At 41.1% G+C, this 21,708-nt stretch overlaps 1 protein-coding gene across 1 annotated transcript in view; it reads right to left on the reverse strand.

The window, feature by feature from the left end:
- IL6ST (interleukin 6 cytokine family signal transducer) overlaps positions 1 to 21,708 on the reverse strand; it is a 34,340-nt gene that overhangs the window by 11,312 nt on the left and 1,320 nt on the right. The window contains exons 2-12 of the mRNA XM_077347150.1: positions 16,234 to 16,314; positions 14,241 to 14,549; positions 13,303 to 13,435; positions 11,079 to 11,242; positions 8,677 to 8,825; positions 7,886 to 8,084; positions 6,105 to 6,187; positions 3,318 to 3,537; positions 2,062 to 2,247; positions 1,051 to 1,152; positions 649 to 795 (exon numbers count right to left, since the gene is read on the reverse strand). Coding sequence (XP_077203265.1) covers positions 649 to 795; positions 1,051 to 1,152; positions 2,062 to 2,247; positions 3,318 to 3,537; positions 6,105 to 6,187; positions 7,886 to 8,084; positions 8,677 to 8,825; positions 11,079 to 11,242; positions 13,303 to 13,435; positions 14,241 to 14,549; positions 16,234 to 16,300 — 1,759 coding nt within the window. The 5' untranslated portion in view covers positions 16,301 to 16,314. The remainder of the gene's footprint in view (positions 1 to 648; positions 796 to 1,050; positions 1,153 to 2,061; positions 2,248 to 3,317; positions 3,538 to 6,104; positions 6,188 to 7,885; positions 8,085 to 8,676; positions 8,826 to 11,078; positions 11,243 to 13,302; positions 13,436 to 14,240; positions 14,550 to 16,233; positions 16,315 to 21,708) is intronic.

Consider the following 21,708-nt stretch of genomic DNA (forward strand, 5'->3'; position numbering starts at 1 on the left):
ACGTTTGACTACTTAGATTTTTCTAAGTATATTTTCAATTTTATGACTTCAAATGAAACTCTTTGTATTAGTGCAAACTAAACAAATTTCGCCTTATGAAGTTAAAGATGTGGTGGGGAAGCGACATCTAATTAGAAGTGCATGATATTTCTGTACTGTTCACATTCTGCTAAGTTTTATGTAAACTACCCTGAGCCTCAGGGAAGGGCAGTATTTAAATGTAATAATTTTAAAAAGAACCCTGTCATTGTGCAAACAAATGCAAAGGGAGTAAACAACAATCTGCTGAAACGTTTTAGTAAACAAAACAGGCATCCATATTATGAACATTCAGATATCCCAGTAGAGTGTTGTTAGATTTTTAAATTTTATGTTGGTGCAAATGATTGACTAGATGAGGCCATGATTCACTCATGATAGATCATCCAGATCATAGTCCTTTTATTTGTCACTGAATCAAAGTATTGAGTTCCCAGGGATACCAGAGTCCGCAGAATATATATATATATCATCATAACAACTCTGCAGTCATAAATGCTAAGACACATGCCTCCAGTCTCAGTACCCAATGGGCTATAGCTAATAAAGGTGACTATAAAAAGCCTCCACGTACTGCTCAATCATAAAGAGACACAAGCATACACATACCAGTTTCATTTCCATTATTCACTTTATAATATATAGAGTAATATCTGATGAATCCATTCCGGTCTTCCACAGAAAGAGGTTCCCATTCTAAAATGACTTCATTTTTTCTGACTTTCTTTGTTTGAATACTGGGACCTTTTGCAGGCTCTATTAATGAAATAATAAAAGCAAATTTTACAGCTTCTTTCCAGATGACAGAAATCAGTTTCTCTGGAGAAAACGGATGTTTTGGAGGATGGACGCCATAGCACTGTACTCCACTGAAGTCCCCAAATTACGCCCACTCCCAGCTCCACCCCCAAAGTCTCCAGTTATTTCCCAGCCCAGAGCTAGCAATCCTAGTGGTTATATCAAGTATCTATATCAATGGGAAGAAGGCATCTGACAGTGCTTTCAACTTACCACCTTGCAGAAGGTAAGCTTGTGTTGATTTTCCGACTCCTGGACTATTGGCATATAATGGATACACAGTTATCAAGTAACATTTGAACGGCTTTATATTTCCTAAGAGGGGAAAAAATTAAGTTTCAGATCTACAAATTTTCAACCAAATGCATAGAGGATCTCCTGTATGTAACGATAGGACAGGAGGGTGTGAAAGCTCAAGTTTGCTAGTTATCAGGGACAGATATTTAGTCTTTCATTTATCCTAGTGGTGGTTGCCTGTAACAACAACGGATAGGATCACAGAAGGTACCCTCAGGGATTTCTCCCCGCTGAAGACTGAAACAACATTGGCCCATCACCAGTTCTCCAACGTTTCTCATACAACACTGTGCTAACCACAGCTAAATGCACTTCTAGCACCTGGTTTTGTCACACAGAAAAAAATTGCCAGACATGCTTAGTATTACAGAATCCTGCCAGACAGTGGTGAATCAACATACCAGAATGCTGTCATATTAACCACCACCAGTAGCATGTTTGCAAGCCATGACTTCTTCCTCAGAAGCCAGAAAGCATAAGGTATCAGTGGGAGGAGGGAGCTCAAGAAAGGCAGTGCCACCCTCCAAAAGTGGCCTACTACGTAGCCCACGTAAGAGTTTCTGGTCCAGGCTCTTGAGAACTGGTGCAGGGGTCAAAGACAGGAAAGCAGCAGTCTTTTGAGAATCTATAAAGAGCATCAGAGAGCTTCCTAAACAAGAACTTGACATCTAATTCTATGCTTTTGTTTCCTACCTGCACAGTCAAATTAAGTTTACCAAGGTGGCATTTGTCCCAGTTGGAACAAAGAAACAGAAACACAGATGTTCAAATATTTCAAATACATAGTATTTACAGTTTCTTTTGTATTCATACACTACACTCTGCTCTTATAAGCTGCAATATATTGAAAGCATCACCAAATTTGTAGAAAAAGCTTTATTTCGATATAATAACACACTGGTATCCACTACGACTCTCCAGGGATACCTCTTAAAAATGAGCCTTGTGCTGTTCCACGTTCCTGTTGCCATTCAAAACTGCAGCTTGAGATGTCACACTGTTCACACCATTCAATTATGTATTTATTGGCATAGTCATTGGCAGCTGTCCATTCCACCCAGAGCTTGCCATCCCTAGGAGACACTTTAACATCTTTCACAGGAGTAGTAAGGCCTTTAAAAGAAAATTAGAAGTTTTCATTTCTGGAGGAGGCATGGGGGAGGTTTTAATATTCTAACATTTTCCTAGTTTCAGCTACAATTATTAATCACCTAGAAGTTAAAAGGCTGCAATAATTAGTCATAAAAACTGAGTTCATTCCACTCTCACTGAGTCAGAGTACCTTTATTGGCTAAAATAGCAATGCTACTCTCACTGTAACCTGTAGCCTTAGCAGAAATTACAGCCATCTAAACCAAGCCAGCATGAAAAGCATATCAAGGAAAGCATAGTCTGCCCTCTAAGAGCAGGAAAATCCCATATTTTTATTTATTAAAATGCATTTATTTTATTTTTCATTAAGAATCTCTTGTGGCACAGGGTGGTAAGGCCGACATGCTGTCTGAAGCTCTGACCATGAGGCTGGGAGTTCGATCCCAGCAGCGGGCTAAAGGTTGACTTAACCTTCCAAGGTCGGTAAAATGAGTATCCAGCTTGCTGGAGGGTAAATGGTAATGACTGGGGAAGGCACTGGCAAACCACCCCGTATTGAGTTTGCCATGAAACCGCTAGAGGGCATCACCCCAAGGGTCAGACAAGACTCGGTGCTTGCACAGAGGATACCTTACCTTTATTTTTCATTAAAGAACATAAATACTGCAAAGTTCAAAACTTGTACATTCTCAAACAACGGTCTATTAAAAGCTATTGCCTCACCTACTTAACTGTGGTTAACACAGCAAGATCATGGTTCATATTAAACAGATCACTTGTGAAAAGGATGTTGGGCTTAAACAGATCAATTGTGAAAATTTGAATGGGATGCTGTTCCTAGTGATTGCTGCCACCATATACTTGAGAGGAAGCATTCTTGCTATCTGAGAAGCCATCTCCTATAGAAGGATATGCCGTCCTGTATAGTGCAGCTTTATTTATACAGATTTGTATAAAAATAGAAGAATTCGTTCAAAGCCAACCCAAAATCTTAAAAAAGCAAGACTTCGCTAAAACTCGGCAGACAATCCTCTCCTTTAATAAAAACTGGAGACAAACAAAACATTTATACAATCATGTAGAAAACTCACCTTTTGAGTTAGGTGCTGGGATAACTAAAACTGATGTAGGAGACACACCAACGCTGTTATATGCTGTAATCTCCACTTCGTATGTCCCGTTCTGGATACTAAGAGACAGCTGGGTGGTGTTCAAAGTGAAGTGCTCAGGCGGCAGAGAAAGTGGAGGCTTTGCTGTAACATTTACTTCATACCCTAAAATTATTCCATTGGCAAAAGAAGGATCCAGCTCCTGGTCAAAAGTAGAGATTTGCTTGATTTTAGACTTGTCGAAGAGCACAGGATGCTGTGAGAGAGGCCTTTGGCTCATTTAGCAAAGTGCTACCTACTTGGACTGGTAGCCGCTTCCCAAATCTCTCCCACCTTTGCTACTTCAGATACATTAACTGGAGATTATCAGGGATCAAACCTTCTACATACATGCTTTGTTACTAAACTCTAGCGCTAAGCTGCATTTTTCACTGAATTTCTCTAACTGTATTTTTAATTGCTTAAATATATTAATGTTTTTATGTTTGCTGCCTTGTGGCCCCTGGTTAGGTGGAAAGGGAGAATTAAATGCTTTAAATAAGCAAAATAAATAAACTCCAAATACCACACATCAATGACAGAACTCAGCAGACTAACCCTCGCATGAGGGAGCTGAGAAGCTAGTTTTCATCAGTTTTTATCAGAGCTATTTGGAAGAAAGGCAGGATACACAAATTTAAAATTTAAAACTCTGCCTATAGGCTGAGAGAAATCACGCACCTGTATGTGTGGAGGCGCCTATTTCATTGGGAAGGATGTACATTCTGACTGTAATCAGGTCCTTTTCCCAGAAAGGGAGGAAAACTTTATATTATTTGTTAATACTCTCAGCTATATTTTTTATCATGTCCAAATCCTCAAATTAGTACTACTATGGAGAAATTGCTAGGGGAGGATGGGGCTAGCAGACTACAGTTGCATGGTTCACCAAGGCTAGCAGTACATTTATTTAATGTGTTAAATAAAAAACATCTGAACCATTAGGAACATTTAAAATTATAAAATAATTCAATAAAAACACTACCAAACAATAACAATATTAGAATCAGGGAGGAGGGACAGTAATTATTATTGGGGTTATCCCAATGATCTTCGCAGAAGATACTGCAAAATTAAAAGTCACAAAATGGGGTTAGCTTATCACTTCAAGTTAAAGCAAGCAAATCTAATGTTGCCAACTAGTTAACAAAATAACTTCATGCTCTAGCGTGGAATATGTACATGAAACCAGGCTTAAGTCTCTCCCTGGATTATGAAGACCTAACTCTTGATTTTGCATATCTGGTGCTAATAGTATTAGATTTTGAATCAGCACCAGGAGAAGGTGTTTAACCTTCTATTTATTTATTATTTATTAATTACATTTAAATACTGCCACTTCTAGCGTACTGGCTCGTGACAGTTTACATCCAATAAAACAGCATAAAAATTATCATAAAACCCCTTAAATTGGGTTAGTTTGCATGAACCTGGCTGCCATTCTAGTCTTGTTGTGATTAATGTACTATGTTTTATTGTTCTTATTACTGTTTTTAGGGGATTGATTTTATGTGACCAGCCTCGAGCCTCCAGGGGGAGGCGGAATATAAATTAAAGGATAACAACAACAACAACAAACAACAACAACTACCTAAATTACATACATCAAACCCCCAAAATACACAAATCGATGGAGGTCAAAACAATAACTCTTCAGCGACTCGCTGTCTTGGCACCAGTTGCCAGCCGTCACTCTTATATGAGATGTAAATAGGGGGAACAGATCACCCCAATGAACCCAGGTATGGACCAGCATCCAGCCAAATAAAGTCCTTCCAGTATCAATATCACATCCCCTGAAACTGCAATAAGCCCTAAATGGGAAAACTAAAACTACATTTTAAAAAGCCCCAAAAAGAGAGAGAGAGAGATACTGACTCCTGCTACAAAGCTAGAACATTTTTAGAGTGGAAAAATGACATGAGAGGTAGTGTTCTCTCTCCACTACACTGGTTCTCTTATACAAACTGCCGCTCCATTTGGCTGCTTTTAATGTTTAAAGGAGAAGAAAATGGCCATGATCTTTTGCATCATGTTTGTTTTGGCTCTGAGCACACAACTTATGTTCTTTATGCAAGAGAAGAAAGCACTGCTCCTTAAATCATTTGCTATTGAATATCATGCTCTAAGATTGAGGGAGGATTTTCAGACAACATTTTATAGCATTCTGTCACACAGAACAACTTACCCGTATTTGCCGGCGTATAAGACGACCCCCCCAACATTTCCACTCAAAATATAGTTTGTTACATTACAGTACTATGGGCAGCTATGTCTATCCCAACTGAAGTGCACCCGGCATATAGGACGACCCCCCCACTTGGAGGCATGTTTTTCAGGGGGAAAAAGCAGTCTTATACGCCAGCAAATACTGTAAAAGTTTGTTATATCTGTTGTGAAGGGCAAACAACACTATCCCGCTTAAAATGTAACAAGCGATGAAACTCACTGGGACCCTCTCCATTAATTTAAAACGTGGTCACTAATAAATGCTTAACATGTGCACCTTTAAAGTAAATGTGTGTCATCCGTGTTTCACTCTGACGTCTATAGGCCAAAGCAACACGGATCACCTCCACTAGCTTAAAGTGAAGAAATCCTTACCCCAGATCATTGAGCCAGTGCAGTTTGATATAAATGGCACCTTTATATGCAACAGGGATGCGTCATCAGTGTTGCAACAGGTGTACTGAACATTGAGTGCTCTTATAAACGTATGACACTACTTACTTTCCAGGTCAGCAACACAGACCTATTTCCCGGTGAAGGAGAAGCAAGGTTTTTTCTCCACAAAGCTGGCCCCTTAGATGGTTCTGAGGAAAAACAAACATTTCTGTAACCAAGAGGCAGCTGTATCATTTTAGCCCACTCTCTTTTTCCTTTCAAGCATATCTGCTTTCGGTTAGCATAAACAAATGTCAAGCCTTCACATTCCCACACTGACAAGACTATTCCGGCTTCCTATCAGTTATAAAGCCAGGTTGGTCTTTTTAAATGGGCCATTTATCTTTCTTTATATTCCTGGAAGGCTTTATACAATACACTGGCAAAACAATTTACAAAATGTTAGAATAAAAAAGAACAGAATATTATTCCTGAGTTTAAAAGAAAAATGAACAGAGTTTAAAATAGCAAAAATCAAAAAAGGATACATTAAAGAATACTGAAACTGACAGACTTGCTTATTGATTACACTAATGCTAAATTAATGACAATTATTCAAATGCTAACCTTTAAGGCAAAATGCAGTCTGTGTCCAGTGTATCTAATGGATCGCCTGAGTACACTCCCCAACACTAACAGCCTGGTGACCCCTGGCCCCAGAGAAGTGCACCTGGCCTTAGCCAAGGTTGTTCCGGCCCTGGCCCCGGCTTGGTGGAATGAGCTCCCGCATGAGATCAGGGCCCTGTTAGAAATCCAGCAGTTCCGCAGGGCCTGTAAAATAGAGATCTTCTTCCAAGCCTTTGCTAGAGGCCAATGCAAACTACTGTGAGTTACAACACTGCAGTTACAACACTGCAACACCCCCTATGCACCCCTGTGTATTCCACTGTAACACCATGAATTGCTGGGTCAGCTGGGTGAACTTACAGCAGGATAAATGGGGCTGGGAAATGGTTCATTTTATTTGGCTACTGTATACGTACTTATTTTAATTGATTACTGTTTTTAGTTCATGCTACCTGTATTGTACTTTATCAACTCTTGTTAGCCTCCACAAGATGCAAATGAGGGGTGGGATATCAATCTGATAATAAAATAAATAAATTACAGCCAATTTACTTGATAACATCTTGATAACATAGTTCTGGAGGCCTCACTTCCAGAAGGACGTAGATAAAATTGAAAGGGCACAGAGGAGAGCGATGAGGATGATCTGGGGCCAAGGGACTATGAAGATAGGTTGAGGGACTTGGGAGTATTCAGCCTGGAGAAAAGGAGGTTGAGAGGAGACATGATAGCCCTCTTTAAGTATTTGAAAGGTTGTCACTTGGAGGAGGGCAGGATGCTGTTTCTGTTGGCTGCAGTGGAAAGGACGAGCAGTAATGGGTTTAAAGTTTAAACTACAAATACAACGATATAGGCTAGATATCAGGAAAAAAAATTTCACAGTCAGAGTAGTTCAGCAGTGGAATAGGCTGCCTAAGGAGGTGGTGAGCTCCCCCTCACTGGTAGTCTTCAAGCAAAGGTTGGATACACACTTTTCTTGGATGCTTTGGGCTGATTTCCAGTGGGCATATCTGATAGGAGGGGACTCTGGAGGGGCCAGAAGATATTGTCAGCCCACTGGCCCCAACCACAAGCTTGGCGGAAGAGCTCTGTTTTGCAGGCCCTGCGGAATTGTGCTAGCTCCGGCAGGGCTCGGCTCTCCATCATTATTCCATCAACCTCATTTCATGCTCTAGTCACTTGAAAAGATGGGCTGCAAAAAGCCCTTTCTTCAGTCAGGTTGAAATAGATTTGCTCAGTATTTCTGCAACTTGTAACAAAGAGTAGACAGTATCACTTACTATCTTCAGCTGTGACCCCAATTGCTTCTTTACTCCAATCACTCCAACGAGATTGACAGCTGTCACTCACTATCCCATTCTGACTGGTATTTATCCAGTTTTTAACCTTAGAACGCAGTTGAGCCACATACTTGGTATGTGGCTTCAAATTCTGGAGAATGAAGGAAGTTCTCCGTGTTGCCGTATCCCCAGGAGGCACCTGTTAAAAGGCAAATTGTTAGGGTTGGCTTATTTGTAGAATTTAAAAGAATAAATGCCTCAATTTTAAAGGAGTAAAATTATAAGAGCAAAATTACCAATATCCCAGTCTGGAGAATGGGAAAGTAGGAAAGAGATGTAAATTTCTGTACCCTATGCTACCTAAGCACATTATCTCTTATTGGTTTAAAGGTAACTAGAGATTCTTTGCTCTACTGCTTCAGACCAGCATGCCTACCTTCTTGAAAGCTATCCTTCTTCTTGACAGACACATTATTAGTACAGAATTGTAGCAATGAGGTAATGTAATCTTTCTGAAACCTTTCTGAAACCTGGCAGCTATGAACACTATCCAAGAAAAAGGTCCTTCCAGGCTGCTGAACTACTACTGTAATTAATCTGTTTCTTCATAAATTTTCAGCATAAAAATATGTACTAATTTTGTTCAATGTTTAAAAAAAACCAATCCCATACAATTTCAATCAATAAGGTATAGCTTTTTCAATTGCTGGGATTTACGTAACAAGCACTATACTTGGTCTTGCCAGAAAGCATCACAGAAAAGCATAAACATGTAACGGATATAGGGTTACCTCAAGCCAGTCCAAACTATCGAAGACTTTGTATCGCATGTTATGTTCCAATTCCAAATTTACATGGACTTGATTTTCCCATGACAGTTTCAGGACTGTGGGAAGTTCACTTATGTTGACTGAAAACTTGTGTGGAGGTAGAAGTTTCACTAGGGAAAAAAAAAATATATATATATATATAAATCAGCCACACACTGTTCTAATTAGATATTAATTCAAACTGTAATACTCAGGTGTGTAGGTCAGCAGGCATTTACCAATGGAAAAAATTATGCCCCTGGGAAAGTCACCACAAAGCACAGCTACATGGATTGGAGGGGAAGCTGCAACAGAACAAGTATTTACTGTTGGGCTTCTTATACTTATCTATGAGAAAAATACTACTGTAAATCAGCAGTCCGCAACCTTTCTCTTGTTGCGGCCCGCTGCCAAGGGGTGGGGGGAGAGGGCGACTCGGGGGCGCCGTTCATGCATGGCAGCCCTGTGCAAACGTGCATGCACTGAGTAGCCACGCATGTGCGTTTGTGCCCAGTGGCGTGCCGGCGGCCATGCTTCCCTCTCCCCGCCCCCCCCGCAGGGAGAAGCTCTCCTGCCACCAGGCCACAGACCGGGGGTTGATGACCCCCACTGTAAATTATTCTAAGCCCAATATTTATGTTGTTACTGCAGCGTGGCTTGGATCCAACCACCTGAAAATTCTAGGTGTTGCAGATTTTCCCCATTCCCTAGCATTCCATAAAAGTGATTTCAGGAACTGCACATGCCATGATACAGTGGAGGAAGTGGGAGGAACTGGAGGAAGTGGGAGAAACCAGTCCTTCTACCTCTTCCTTCAATGCTTTCTGACCCACAGGGCTTTTTGTCAACATAGGTTCCATGAATCTAGAAATAATCTTTCTGGGGACTGAAAAGGACTAACAGGCAAAAAATACTGAAAAACTCTTCCACCTTGTGCTGATGGCTGGCTGGATTTAAGTTATTGTCTGAGAAACAATTACAGTATTTGCTGGCGTATAAGACTACTTTCCCCCCCTGAAAAACATGCCTCCAAGTGGGGGGGGGGGGTCGTCCTATACGCCGGGTGCACTTCAGTACTGTAATGTAATGTACAAACTCTATATTTAGAGTGGAAATGTTGGGGGGTCGTCTTATACGCCCAGTTGTCTTATATGCCGGCAAATACGGTACAGTATATTGAAGAGGAAAATGAGGACAGTTTCTCTGTTTTAAATGCATGGCGTATCTTCATCCATCAAGGTAATGAAAACATTTGATTAAACTACTCCAAATATGTTCACTTGGCTGCAAAGTGTCATAATCTGATTTTGGTCCCACTCAGGTGAGGGGGACATCCTGAGAGGATGCAGGATATTTTTGAAGATTGCCTCTTTTTTGATTGAAAAAAAAAGGAATTTACAGGTGTCCTGAAAAGGGATGGGCACAAACCTAAAAATTCCGATTTGGGGTGGCCCCCAAACCAAATCCCAAACATAGCCAAAAAGGCCCCAAACCAGCCAATTCAGATCTCTCTTTCTTCCCACTGTGGGGAAAAGGGAAAGATCACCCAGAAAGGTGTGTGTGTGTGTGGGAGTGAAACTGGCAGGTTTAATGTCTCACAGCTATTTAAACCTAACAGCTGACAGGAGGGCCTGCCCCGCTTAAGGTTTTAATGGCTGGCATCCATTTCCTCTGTCAGTTTTGCTTCGTCTCCTTCCAACTGGTGAAAAGGTCTGGAGCCATTTCAGCCTAATAGCACAGTGGGTGCACCCATCAACTGCTTGACACAGCAATCCATTTTGTTTCTCCCTTTTTTGAAGCTCTGAGCCAGACAGAAGTCTGGTAAATATTCAAGGAGAATAACTTCCCTGAACATTGGTTTGGGGGCTCCAAACTGGGCCAAGTTTGTACCCAATTGTGGTTTGTGAACCAGTTGGTGCCCATCCCTAGTCCTGAACTCCTTGGTTTTGCCAGATAACAGAACTTTACAAATACTGGGATACTATTTTTAAAAAATCAACCACTTTGGCTTTTGACCCAAGTCTGGTATGAAGCAAGGCTGTGGCCTAGGTCTCCAGACAGAAAATCCAGGCCAATAGGACAACTACACCATTGTAGTAGTAGTAGTAGTAGTAGTAGTAGTAGTAGTAGTAGTAACAACAACAACAGCAACAATCAGATGCTACTGAGAAGGCTATGGGACTTGGGAAACATTTGAACTTATATCTTCAAGTTCTCCCTCTACTTGAGAGTGGAGCTGTGCCAGGGATAGTGGCCCCTGCATATTATTTTGTCATTTACATGATGATTGACTTTTCTCAGTGTCTGCATGTACCATCTTAAAAACATTCACAAATATGGCAACATTTTTCTCCATTATACTTAGAATGATAAAATGTAATTACCACATGTTGAAGGATCAAATATAATGTGTTCCGATTCAGCCATCCCAAGATCATTCTTAGCTTCCACCCACACTTCAGTGCTGACATAAAATGAAATACCATCTTCTATAGTACAGGTGTTATTTATGCCTTTGGGGATGCAGTCCTCAAAAGTGTCAGTGAACCTAAATTTGGAGATAGGAAGTTATCCTGAGTATAGCTTCATAAGCCACAATCCTAGGCATAGCCCCCACCCAATTTCCTCTCAAAGTGCCAATCCAAATCTTTCCCTTACCCAGTGGGACCACCTTTGCCCAATGCTACACTACCCCATCCCATCTAGATTCTTCCTCAGAGGGCTTACAACAAAGGGTTTGACTCCTATGGCAAAGGAATATCTACTTAAGATCCTCTAATGCAAGTCAGCTATTCAATTAATGTTTTTCAACCACACCATTGAATAAGCCAGTCTCACAGCCATACCAGAACTTAGCTTGTCCTGAGTCAGGTCAGAGCCTTAGAAAAGGAAGCTAGAGTGGACTGTTTTCAGAGCAAGATAAGAGGGTGCTGATGGCTCCGAAATAAAGATGAAAGTGGCCACATACAGCTACAAATCACCAAATTGGAATGACAAAAGTGTTCACAACCTTCTAAAATTCCAGCTATGTTTCATGGCAAGGTGAATAAGAACATGTGTTTTGTGAGTTCTTGTATCCTGCTGCCTTTATCTCCCCTTGGCAAAAGCTGGAGGTGCCATTATACTTGACTAGCAAGAAACCCATTGGAACCAGGAATGCAATGGGTGCTTGGACCCAGGGAACATCGGGAGGTGTAGATCTCTCTCTCTCTCTCTGTCTCTCCCTCTCCCTGTGTGTCTCTCGGTTTGCCTCGCAGCAGGAGGCATAGCAGGTAATCAGGGCTGGTTTGTAGGAGGGAAGGAGGGCTGGTGTGCAGTTTGGGGCAGCTCTCGCTGTCTGTCTCTCTCTCCCTCTGTCGCAGCAGGAGCGGCTCTCTCTGTGTCTCTGTCAGCAGCTTGGGGCAGCTCTGCCTTCCTTGCAGCAGGAGTGATAGGAGGGAATGAGGGCTCGTGTTTGGTCTGGCAGGGCTGTGTGTGTCCCTCTCTGTGGCTAGCGTCCAGGGAGGAAGGACGGGAGCTGTAGGGGCAACCAACTTGGACAACCAGACATGTTCCACCCCCCAGGCTGTTTCACAAATATATAGAGGAACCATGGCAGGGTGTGAAAAGAAAGCAAGGAAGCAGCCAGAGAAGTAGAGGGCACGTTCCGATATAATACCAGTGGAAGTTAATGATAGCACGAGTAACAAGATTTTTATGTCACTCTGTAGCTGTGATATTGTACATAGGCAGCATTGTTATTGAACAAGCTGAAATTCAAATGAGGTTCTGATTTTGAATAGCATGTAAACCACACTTATGAGAAACTGCAATCTACGAGCTGCAAAACATGGTTTGGAAACCCAATATCTGGTCTTCCAGCAAATGAAGCAGTAGGGATTGCTAACATATTGACAGCACAAGAAACTGAGGTTTTATCATTATATCTAACTAGCTGCAAAGCCCGTTCATAAAAAAAGGCTTTGAAAGCCCCCCCCCCCAGAGGCCCCCGCCAGTGCTGCAGCGACCTCCCTGGGGCCTGGCAAGTGCTCTCACCACCTCACAGAGGTGGTGAGAGCACTTGTCGGGAACCTTCCCCCCCACCCCATCATTGCCGCAGCAGTTTCCCTGGGGCCCAGTAAGCACTTTTGCCACCTCTGTGAGGTGGAGAGAGCGCTTGCCGGGCCCTAAGGAAGGGAATCTCCTCCCCCCCCCCCGTATCCTCACCATGGCCAGTTCCCTGGAGCCCTGCAAGTGCTCTCGCCGCCTCGGGTCACAGGGAAGGAAATCCCCCCCCCCGTGAGCGGGCAAGGAGGGAGGTTGGGAGGTGGAGAGGGAGGGCCAATCAGGGTGCGGCCAGAAAAGCTGGCTGCACCCTGATTGGCCCTATTCCATATCAGACAGGGGAGGACAGTCTCCACCCCCAGGCCTGTTTCACAAAAATATAAGAGAACAATGGATAACGATATAGTCAGTTATTGAAAGTGCTGAATTAAATACTGTTAGTGTGTACTGTATATAGTTAGACAACCACCCAAAGAAACACAACTAGATCAAAGTACAGTAATTCTCCAGAGCTTCGGTATACATCTTTAAGGTATACACCTTAAAACGTAAACCAAAACTTACCATCGATGTTTTAAATAATACTCAGTGTTCAGGATAGTATTCCTTCCAGGATCCCAGGTACATGGAAGAATGTATTTATCTCTTTCTATCTGTTTTGTAATGCAAGTCAAATTCTTAGGCTTTTCAGGGGGTACTGCAGTAGGGGGGAAGAAAAAGGATAAAATAGGAAATTTACTAGTAGGCATATTCTGACCCAAAGGAAAACAGTAATGAACTTCCTGGCTGTGTTGAGATTAATACCTGACACATAAACCAGCAAAGCTTGTAATCATAATTTAGTGTAGATTCAGTAAACTACAGTGAAGTTTCCAGTTTCATCTAGCAGCTCATTACCCCTATTGTGCAGTAGGTTCAAAGTTACAGACGAGACACAAAAATGTTGTGGCTAAGATTTTATGAAATGCAATTTAAAATCTGAGTACCAGGAAATGCCTCCATGAAGAAAAATGCAGGGCTTTAGCAGCCAAACTGCCTGTTCCATGTCATTATGTGATGTCTTTCTAAGTTGCCATGGGAAAAGCTTCCTATAATTCCCATCCTCCTTTTGGGCAGACAATTAAGTGATTTTAAAACAACAAGTAGCAGATGAGGAAATGGCTCAACAGTGTCTTCTCCCCTTCCCAACTGATTATCCACACAACCAATAGTCATTTTGCATGATGTTAAGTTTAGCCTTAAGGGTTCTGTGAATTTTTCAAACAGTGGTCTTCAGCTTTTCCAGACCTGGGGCCCAATATTTGCTCTAGGCATACAGTATGGGACCCAGCTCTAATGTTATTCACCCTAGTTGCGTACAGGGGCAGTGCTGGTGCCTTAGATGAGGACTACTGTTAATTTAGAAAGTAATCAAGTTATTACTATCTAGGCAGACACTAAAAAAAAATTCATGCAGGGTTTTCTCAAGGAACACAATCAAAATTTTAAGAAACTCTACTTACAGCCCAGCCGAACTTCTATTCCATAGATATTCTGCTCCATCTGCCCTGCTATTAAGACGTTACAGGTCAGAGGAGAAACCAGCGTAGAAGTGCCGTTAAATGATACTCGAGAAGCCGTGCGATTTATTATGGTATACTGTTCATTAGGAACCACCTTGTTTTTAGTCTTCCAGATTATCTGACTAGCATGAACACTGTCATAAACGTTCTGGCAAGTGTCATTGAGAATGCATACTGCTGTAAAACTGGAGCCAATTTGCACTACTGGAGACTCCGGGGTGATTCGGCCGCACAGTTTCACAAGTCCATCTGAAACAAGGAAAAACCATTAGCTTTGTTTTTTGTATTTTGCAACCGTAGACTGTTAGGCCATTAGTAAACTGTAAAGATACAATTGCTGAAAATAGTAATTGCTACCAAACCTATTAGAAATGCTAGGAAACAAATATTTTGCCCTGCATTTGACGAAATCCTAATGGATTTCCTAACGGCTATCTGTATTTCCTGTTCAGGCTAATGCAAATTGTAATGTGCATGCTTCAAAAGGTTAATATGTATTTATTTTATTATTGCATTTCTAACTGCCCTTCCCCAAATGCTCAGGGCAGGTTACAGCAGAAAAAAAGCATACCATCCAAATATCATAAAATTTAAAATATGGAAACCTAATTAGAATTTATGTTAAAAATACATTAAAACACATAACCTAAATAGGCAAAGATATACAAAGGCAAGATGGGCTGTTTACCCATTACTAATGCCACAATTTGTCTGGGGTGAGGGGAGTACATACATATACATTCCTAACAGAGTTGACTTGATGAATATAGGTAGGGAGGGCATCTGAGATTATGACATACTAGTATTAAAGCCAATTTTAAAAATGGGCTTTGAAAGGGGCGGCAGGCAGGAGGACGTGAGAGGGTGGCTGATGCTCCCTTTGGCCCGCAAAGCAGGCTACAGGGAGTGGAGAGCCCCCCCCCGCCAGCATTGACATGGCTTTGCGGCCCGCAGAGAGGCTCCAAACTCCCCCCCCCAGCTCCCTCCCAGCAGGAGCGTTCCTCCAGGCAGCAAAGCCCTATCGCTGTCTCTCTCCTCGTGGATGACAATAGAGGCCACAGACACAAGGCTTCTCGCAGGCAAGGAGGGAAGGTGGGAGCTGGAGGTCCAATCAGGGTGGACCTGGACAGACAGGGCCCTGGACAGTCTCCTCCCAGGAGGCTGTTTCCCAAATATATAAGGGAGTGAAATAGTGTTAAGGTTGCTAGAGGCCAAAATATACGATATGCCAGACATGTGAGAAATCATGGGTGTACTAGCCATTCACTGGGAGAGTTCACCTTAAACAGAAATTGTTTGTTTAGTGCTACAAAGGGTAACAAGGAGCTTTCAATTTCCCTGCCTTCACCAACAGACAAGGTGGTCTCCCCACTCTCCATTTCTGTGGGCTCCCTTTGCCCCTTTGCAGCGCCAAGAGAATGAGGACTGTCTAAGGTTTATGCCTGACCATAAGTCAGAAAGCACATCCATGACTCTACATGCGTCTGGCATATTGTCCGGTGTTATCATGTATTCTGGCCCCAAGATAGTGCCAGTGTTAGTAGCTGAACTGAAGGGAAAAGACGTACTAGTAGAATGAAAAGGCTGATGGGAGCATGTTACATTTCCTGTTAATACTAGTGTGAGAGATAACTCTGGATATTTATATAAACAAAATTAAACTGGAATCTGACCAGATGTTTGTAAACCAGAAAACAAGAAAAATATGAAAACAAAGCCACGGAACTAGCAACTCAAGTAGCATTCCTTAAATGTTCTTAGAATGAGAGCTAACATGACTCATTTTCTATAGCATTCACACAATTATTTATTTTAGATTTATATACCGCCCTTCCATACAGCTCTGGACGGTTTACGTAGAACATCATACAACATATAACATTAACACAAGCACATAGAGTGCAGTCATAACTCTGATTATTCTTACACTTACCTACAATGGAGAAAATACTCAGGAAAGTCCATACAGCTTGTACTGACCAATAGCATTTTGTAACCATCTTGAATCAAGTCACTGCAAAAATAAATATTGCATAAAGTTCCTCTTTAGCCATTTTATTCTCCCCCCCTCATTTCTTAAGCATGAATAGTAAGATTTTGTAAAGACACTGAAATATAGGCAAAGTAATGGCAAAGGAAATATTCTATTGCATCAAGAAATCAGCATAACCAATCAGGCTTCAAAGTAACACTTGGTGGTGGTGGGGAAGCAGAGGGCTGGTCAGAAGTACAGTGGAGATTGCCTGTGGTAACTGAGCTGCCTGTGGCTTGGCAGTACCTAACTAACCCAGCCACCTCTGGGGTCAAGTTTTTGCTAGTGAGTGCCAAAGAAAATCTAATCTAAGGCATTATAAATCATCACACTCCCTTCCAAGGAAAAGGCAACCTACCATCATGACCTTTCCCCCCGTAGGTATATAAGCAAGAAGATGGGCAGCATTATTCCCGAGATGCAATGGAGTTTTATTTATTTTCTACCCTATTCCAGAAGTCCAGAGCACCTCAACATTTCACAAGGGGAAAAAAAACATCTAAGGAAGAGAATTTTCTTTATAATTAGCACTGACATCAAAATAAGAGCCAGCCACCCCCCCCCCAAGCAACTTAGAGAGCAATTAGCCTTGGAGCTGGGAAGGACATAAGCTGCCCAAAACTGCAACTCTAAAATACCTAAAATACAACTTGACTTGACATCTTACAGTTTGCTGGAATCCATCTACATAGATTGCATGTTCCAGCACATGCAAGAAAAAAACAGATGTAAAATTGTATTTCTCTCAAAGCTACCTTTTTGTATACCTGTCTCAGGTAGTTACTGACAAGCATTCAGAGCCTATATCACTTAAGGATGCGCACAAGCCAGCTGATAAACTAAGGTTAGTCACGTATTTTAGCTGATTTATGGTTCACAAAGTGATGTCTGTGAACTGAATAAACGCCATGAACTTTTATACATTTTGTTGCAGTTTCTGGCATTTCATGGAGAGCAGAAAGCAGGGATTTTCTGCTCTTCATGAAAAACAACTACACTATGAGCAATAGTCCCGGCCGCTCAGCTGTTTGGAAGCCCCTGCTTTCCACTCCCCATGAAAAGCTGCAGGGAAAAGAAGCAGGGGGTTAAACTTTAAATGGCTCACAAACTGATACAAACCAATTTGGTTTGTAAATCAGGACTATTAATTAATGAGACATCAAAGTAAGTAAGGAATATTTACTAGCTGATTCCCTTGGAGCAGTGGCCAGAGAAATTTATAGGTGAAGCCAAGTTTCACAGTTTCAAGTTGTTTCCAAAGATTAGTGATTCAGATTCAACCTTTCAGCCATAAATCCTGAGTACTGTTGGGTTCATGCAATTCTAATGAACAAATGCTGCTACAAGGAGGGACATAGAACATGCAAGTAGTCAATTTGTTATTGTCTCCTAAGATGGCTTCTGTCTCAGAATAGTCAAGGTTTGAGGCCTATGAAACCTTTTATGGTCACTACTTAATGCGGTCTGTGAATAAAAAAATCCACATAAGGTATTTATATTCTAATTCAACACAATACCACAAGGTTTCATCCAAGTCAAAAACACTGAGACTAGGGCTTGATCACATGATTCTGATTCTTGGACTAGAAGACAAATTGCAGACTAAACACTTCTTTAGATTATTTATATATACAGAGTCAAAAAGCATTGTTGTGCCAATCTATTTCAGCACAAAAAAACCCCCACAATACAAGTTTTGTGAACAAAAACTCAATTTCTCAGATGCTTGAAAAAGGCAATGAAAATGTTTATATCACACTTTGCTCAGGATTCATTAACAAGAGCTAATGGTTAGGCAATGGTCTCTTGATTCTGGGTCTCAAGTTTTGTTTTGCTTTTGAAGTAAAACACCCACTAAACTTAGACTAGATGACATTACAAGCTAAGTGGAAAGTGCACAGCAATGCCAGAAAGAAAGGTTTAGAATTCTGAAGGAAGACAGACAATGGCAGAGAAAACTGAAAGTGTCTACTTAGAACAGGGCTTTCCAGGAATCTGGATGAAGGTTTGCTAAGCTGTATATGTAGCCACTAGCCTATTTCTGTAGCTTATCACTAAATTCAGACATTGCACTGAAGAGTATCAAATTTTACGCTCATTTTTAAAAAGGGGTACAGAGGGGAGTCAGGAAATTAGAGGCTAGTCAGCCTAATGTCTGTTCCAGGCAAATTAGTAGAAGCTGTAATCAAAGACAGAATCATTATGCACAGAGAGGAAGAAAGCCATCTGGGGGAAAATCAGCATGGCTTTTGCAAAGGAACTCCTGTCTCCCCAACTTTTTAAAGTTCTTTGAGAAAGTGAACAAACATATAAGCAACAGTGATGTGGCAGGAATTATATATTGGGATTTTCAAAAGGATTTTTGACAAGGTACCTCACCAGAGACTCCCAAGTAAACTTGGCAGTCACGGGATAAGAGGATGGGTTCTCTTATGGGTCCCACAAAAATTTCTACAGGGGCCAGTACTATTTAATTTATTCATAAATTATCTGGAGGTGAATAATGTAGTTGCCAGAAAAGCAGAAGTGGCATGGTTGGCAGAAATGACAAAGGGGATGCAATGGCTGCTCACACTCCTCATCCTTCCCTGCCAAGGAGAGGCAATGGCAGGGCTATTTCCAGCAGTGGGCTCTCTAATGGCTCCATTAAGTTTCTGCCACCCATGCACTGCCTTCCATTCTGGGGGTTTTCATATTTTCCTTTAAAGTGGGGAGGGGAGAGAATCCTAAATTTGCAGAAGACCACCCCCTCTCTGAAACCAAATTCATTCTTTGGGTCTATCAATACACTTAGGGGTCAAGTTCTGCATTAGATACAGGTATTTAAATACATTCTATAGTATTAAGATTTTACTTCATTTAGCAGCAAGTTATATTCCTAATCTGCATTTTATGATCTCTATATATTTTAGTGCCCTGGCTGTGTTCAGGCAGGCCCCTCAGCTCTTAGTAAAGGTCTTTTCCCTCCTGTTCCTTTGTTTGACTTTACTAGTTAGAAATGTGAAGTTGGACAGGGTACATCTGCATTTTAACAGAAGTTACCTTTTTTGGAAATATGATATCTCAGCTCTCAGCTTTCCATCACACTTAGCAATGCGACTGCACTCAGACACAAAATTTAAGACTAACACCAATGTTATATACTGTTATTTGCTTGCATCACATTGAAGTTGAAAAATTTGCATTTCAATGTCATGTTCTATTATATCTACTTTCTACTGGAATCTTATATTTTACATTTGCATTAAATATTATATAAATAGAACTGGACAGTCCCAAAAATAGGATTTTAGGAATTTTCTGCTGGCATATGGGAATGCGAAATATCCAGTCCTGTTCAGGACTGTCTCCTAACATTTCTGCAGATTATCTGAGGAGGTTTCATACACACGAAATCTTATATCTCAAATAAATCTTTGCTAGTCTTAAAGTTTTTGGACCCAAATTTTGTTGTTCTAACATTACTGTATATCTATATTTGGGCCTATTTACAAATTCTGAAAATACCAACCTTCCTATATGTTTTATAGGAAAAAAATTACTTAATTTAAAACACACATTATATACGACACATGTATAGCACATACCACACCTATTAGTCTTTTAGGCTTCATAAAAATAAGACCAAATACAGTCATTTTTAGTACTGCCAAGCAACTTTCACTATCAGAACACAGAAGATGCTCAGAGGTCCACAAGAATCCAAGTTTCACAGAGTTGAAATGTAATCTACCACATGTGCAAAGAACAGCCAGATGGGAAGCCGGATTTGTTTGTGTGCCTTTTGTAGCAATTCGGAGTCTTAAGAAATTGTCCTGATTGTCTTTCCCCACCCCACGCCTTTTATATACAGACAAGTGACTCAAGTGCGATGGAAGGGGCTACATTCTCCTGAACAGCAAGTAATTCTCAGCATGTTATTCTGAGGCAAAAATTATTCAGGAAGGAAAATGATTCTAACTCACTGTCACACTCCAATAGCAGCAGCATAACATATGCAACACAATGGAAATCCCCTTATTAACCACAATGAGCCCAGAAAAACACATGCATTGCCAGTTCAATGCAAAAAATGAGCAGTGATGGGTTAAAATCACTCAACAAAATATGTGACTTCTGCACCGAGGCCTGGAATGGGGGAACAGGAAAAGATAAATATTGTGAAATCCACACCCCCCCCCCCACACACACACTCAACAAGATTTTGAATTGATTCTCAACAGCTCTCAATATTCTGTCCTTCTTTAAACATGCTCAGCCCAGACCAGGTAATTTTTTTGTCTTTCTTCCCCTTTATAGTTAACTTTTAGGCAGACCTGCAGAGTATGTAAACATTTCTACCTGGGATTTGCTGCTTTTAGGATTGGCATAAGCCACGTACTTTATATCAGAAAGGACTTGTGTGGAGTCATGGGGAAAATATGGGGTTTGGACATTTTCCTCACATGCACACATCTCTCTTGCTCCAGGCCTTTATAGACTCCATGGAGATTAGCAAGCTTTTCTACGGACAACTTCTGTCTCAGATCAACACAGCTACCCTCTGAAACTATGAACTCCTTGGAGATCGAGCAGAGCCTTTTCCCCAGCTTTCCTTCTTTTAACTACTCTCAATGTTCTGTGCCTTCTAGAATCTGCTAGGTTCTCACCAGGTCAGTTTGGGGGCTCTTTCCATATCTGGTTAATTCGCAAAGTCATATTTTGCTGCATATCTGAGGAGTCTCAAATGTACATTGAAATATATTGAAAATGCCTACTTTGTGGCTGATCTGATTCTGCTGTGTCATAATTAGCATAAGCCATGGACATTACTATTAGATGTAGTTATAATTTATATAGCATCATTGGTAGCCCTTTACAGAGTAACATAAAAAATCTCGACAAAGCCTTGCCATGTACATCTGTGGACCCTTACCAGTACATATGGACAAAGTGGTAGGGAACAGGGGGGGAGGGGCTTAAATGATGAATAAAAGCATTTGTAGCTACCAGTAGTTCAGCTTAATTTATGTTAGCGACAGGGACTGAGGTATAGAACAGATGTGATAAAAGTGCAGCAGGTAACTACAATTCCATTGTAATGAACCTATATTTTAGATGTGCAGCTTCAGACAGTACACAGGGATCACTTTATATGGAGGGACATGTATTCAACAAACAAATTCCTGTATATGGAAGTACAGACAACAGAAAGAAAATTTTAAATCAATATTCCTAGCATCTAGTTATCTGGAAGATGGGAATTCCTTTATGTACACACTGGCATACATTCAGTCGCAAGGTCCCCATAAATAACCTGTGCCCTATGCAACACTTCACAATGAAAGACCTGGTAGTTTGATGAGGGAAATAGCAGGGAAGAGTTAAACAGTCTTA

Source organism: Paroedura picta, chromosome 7, assembly GCF_049243985.1.
Source record: "Paroedura picta isolate Pp20150507F chromosome 7, Ppicta_v3.0, whole genome shotgun sequence".
NCBI lineage: Eukaryota > Metazoa > Chordata > Lepidosauria > Squamata > Gekkonidae > Paroedura > Paroedura picta.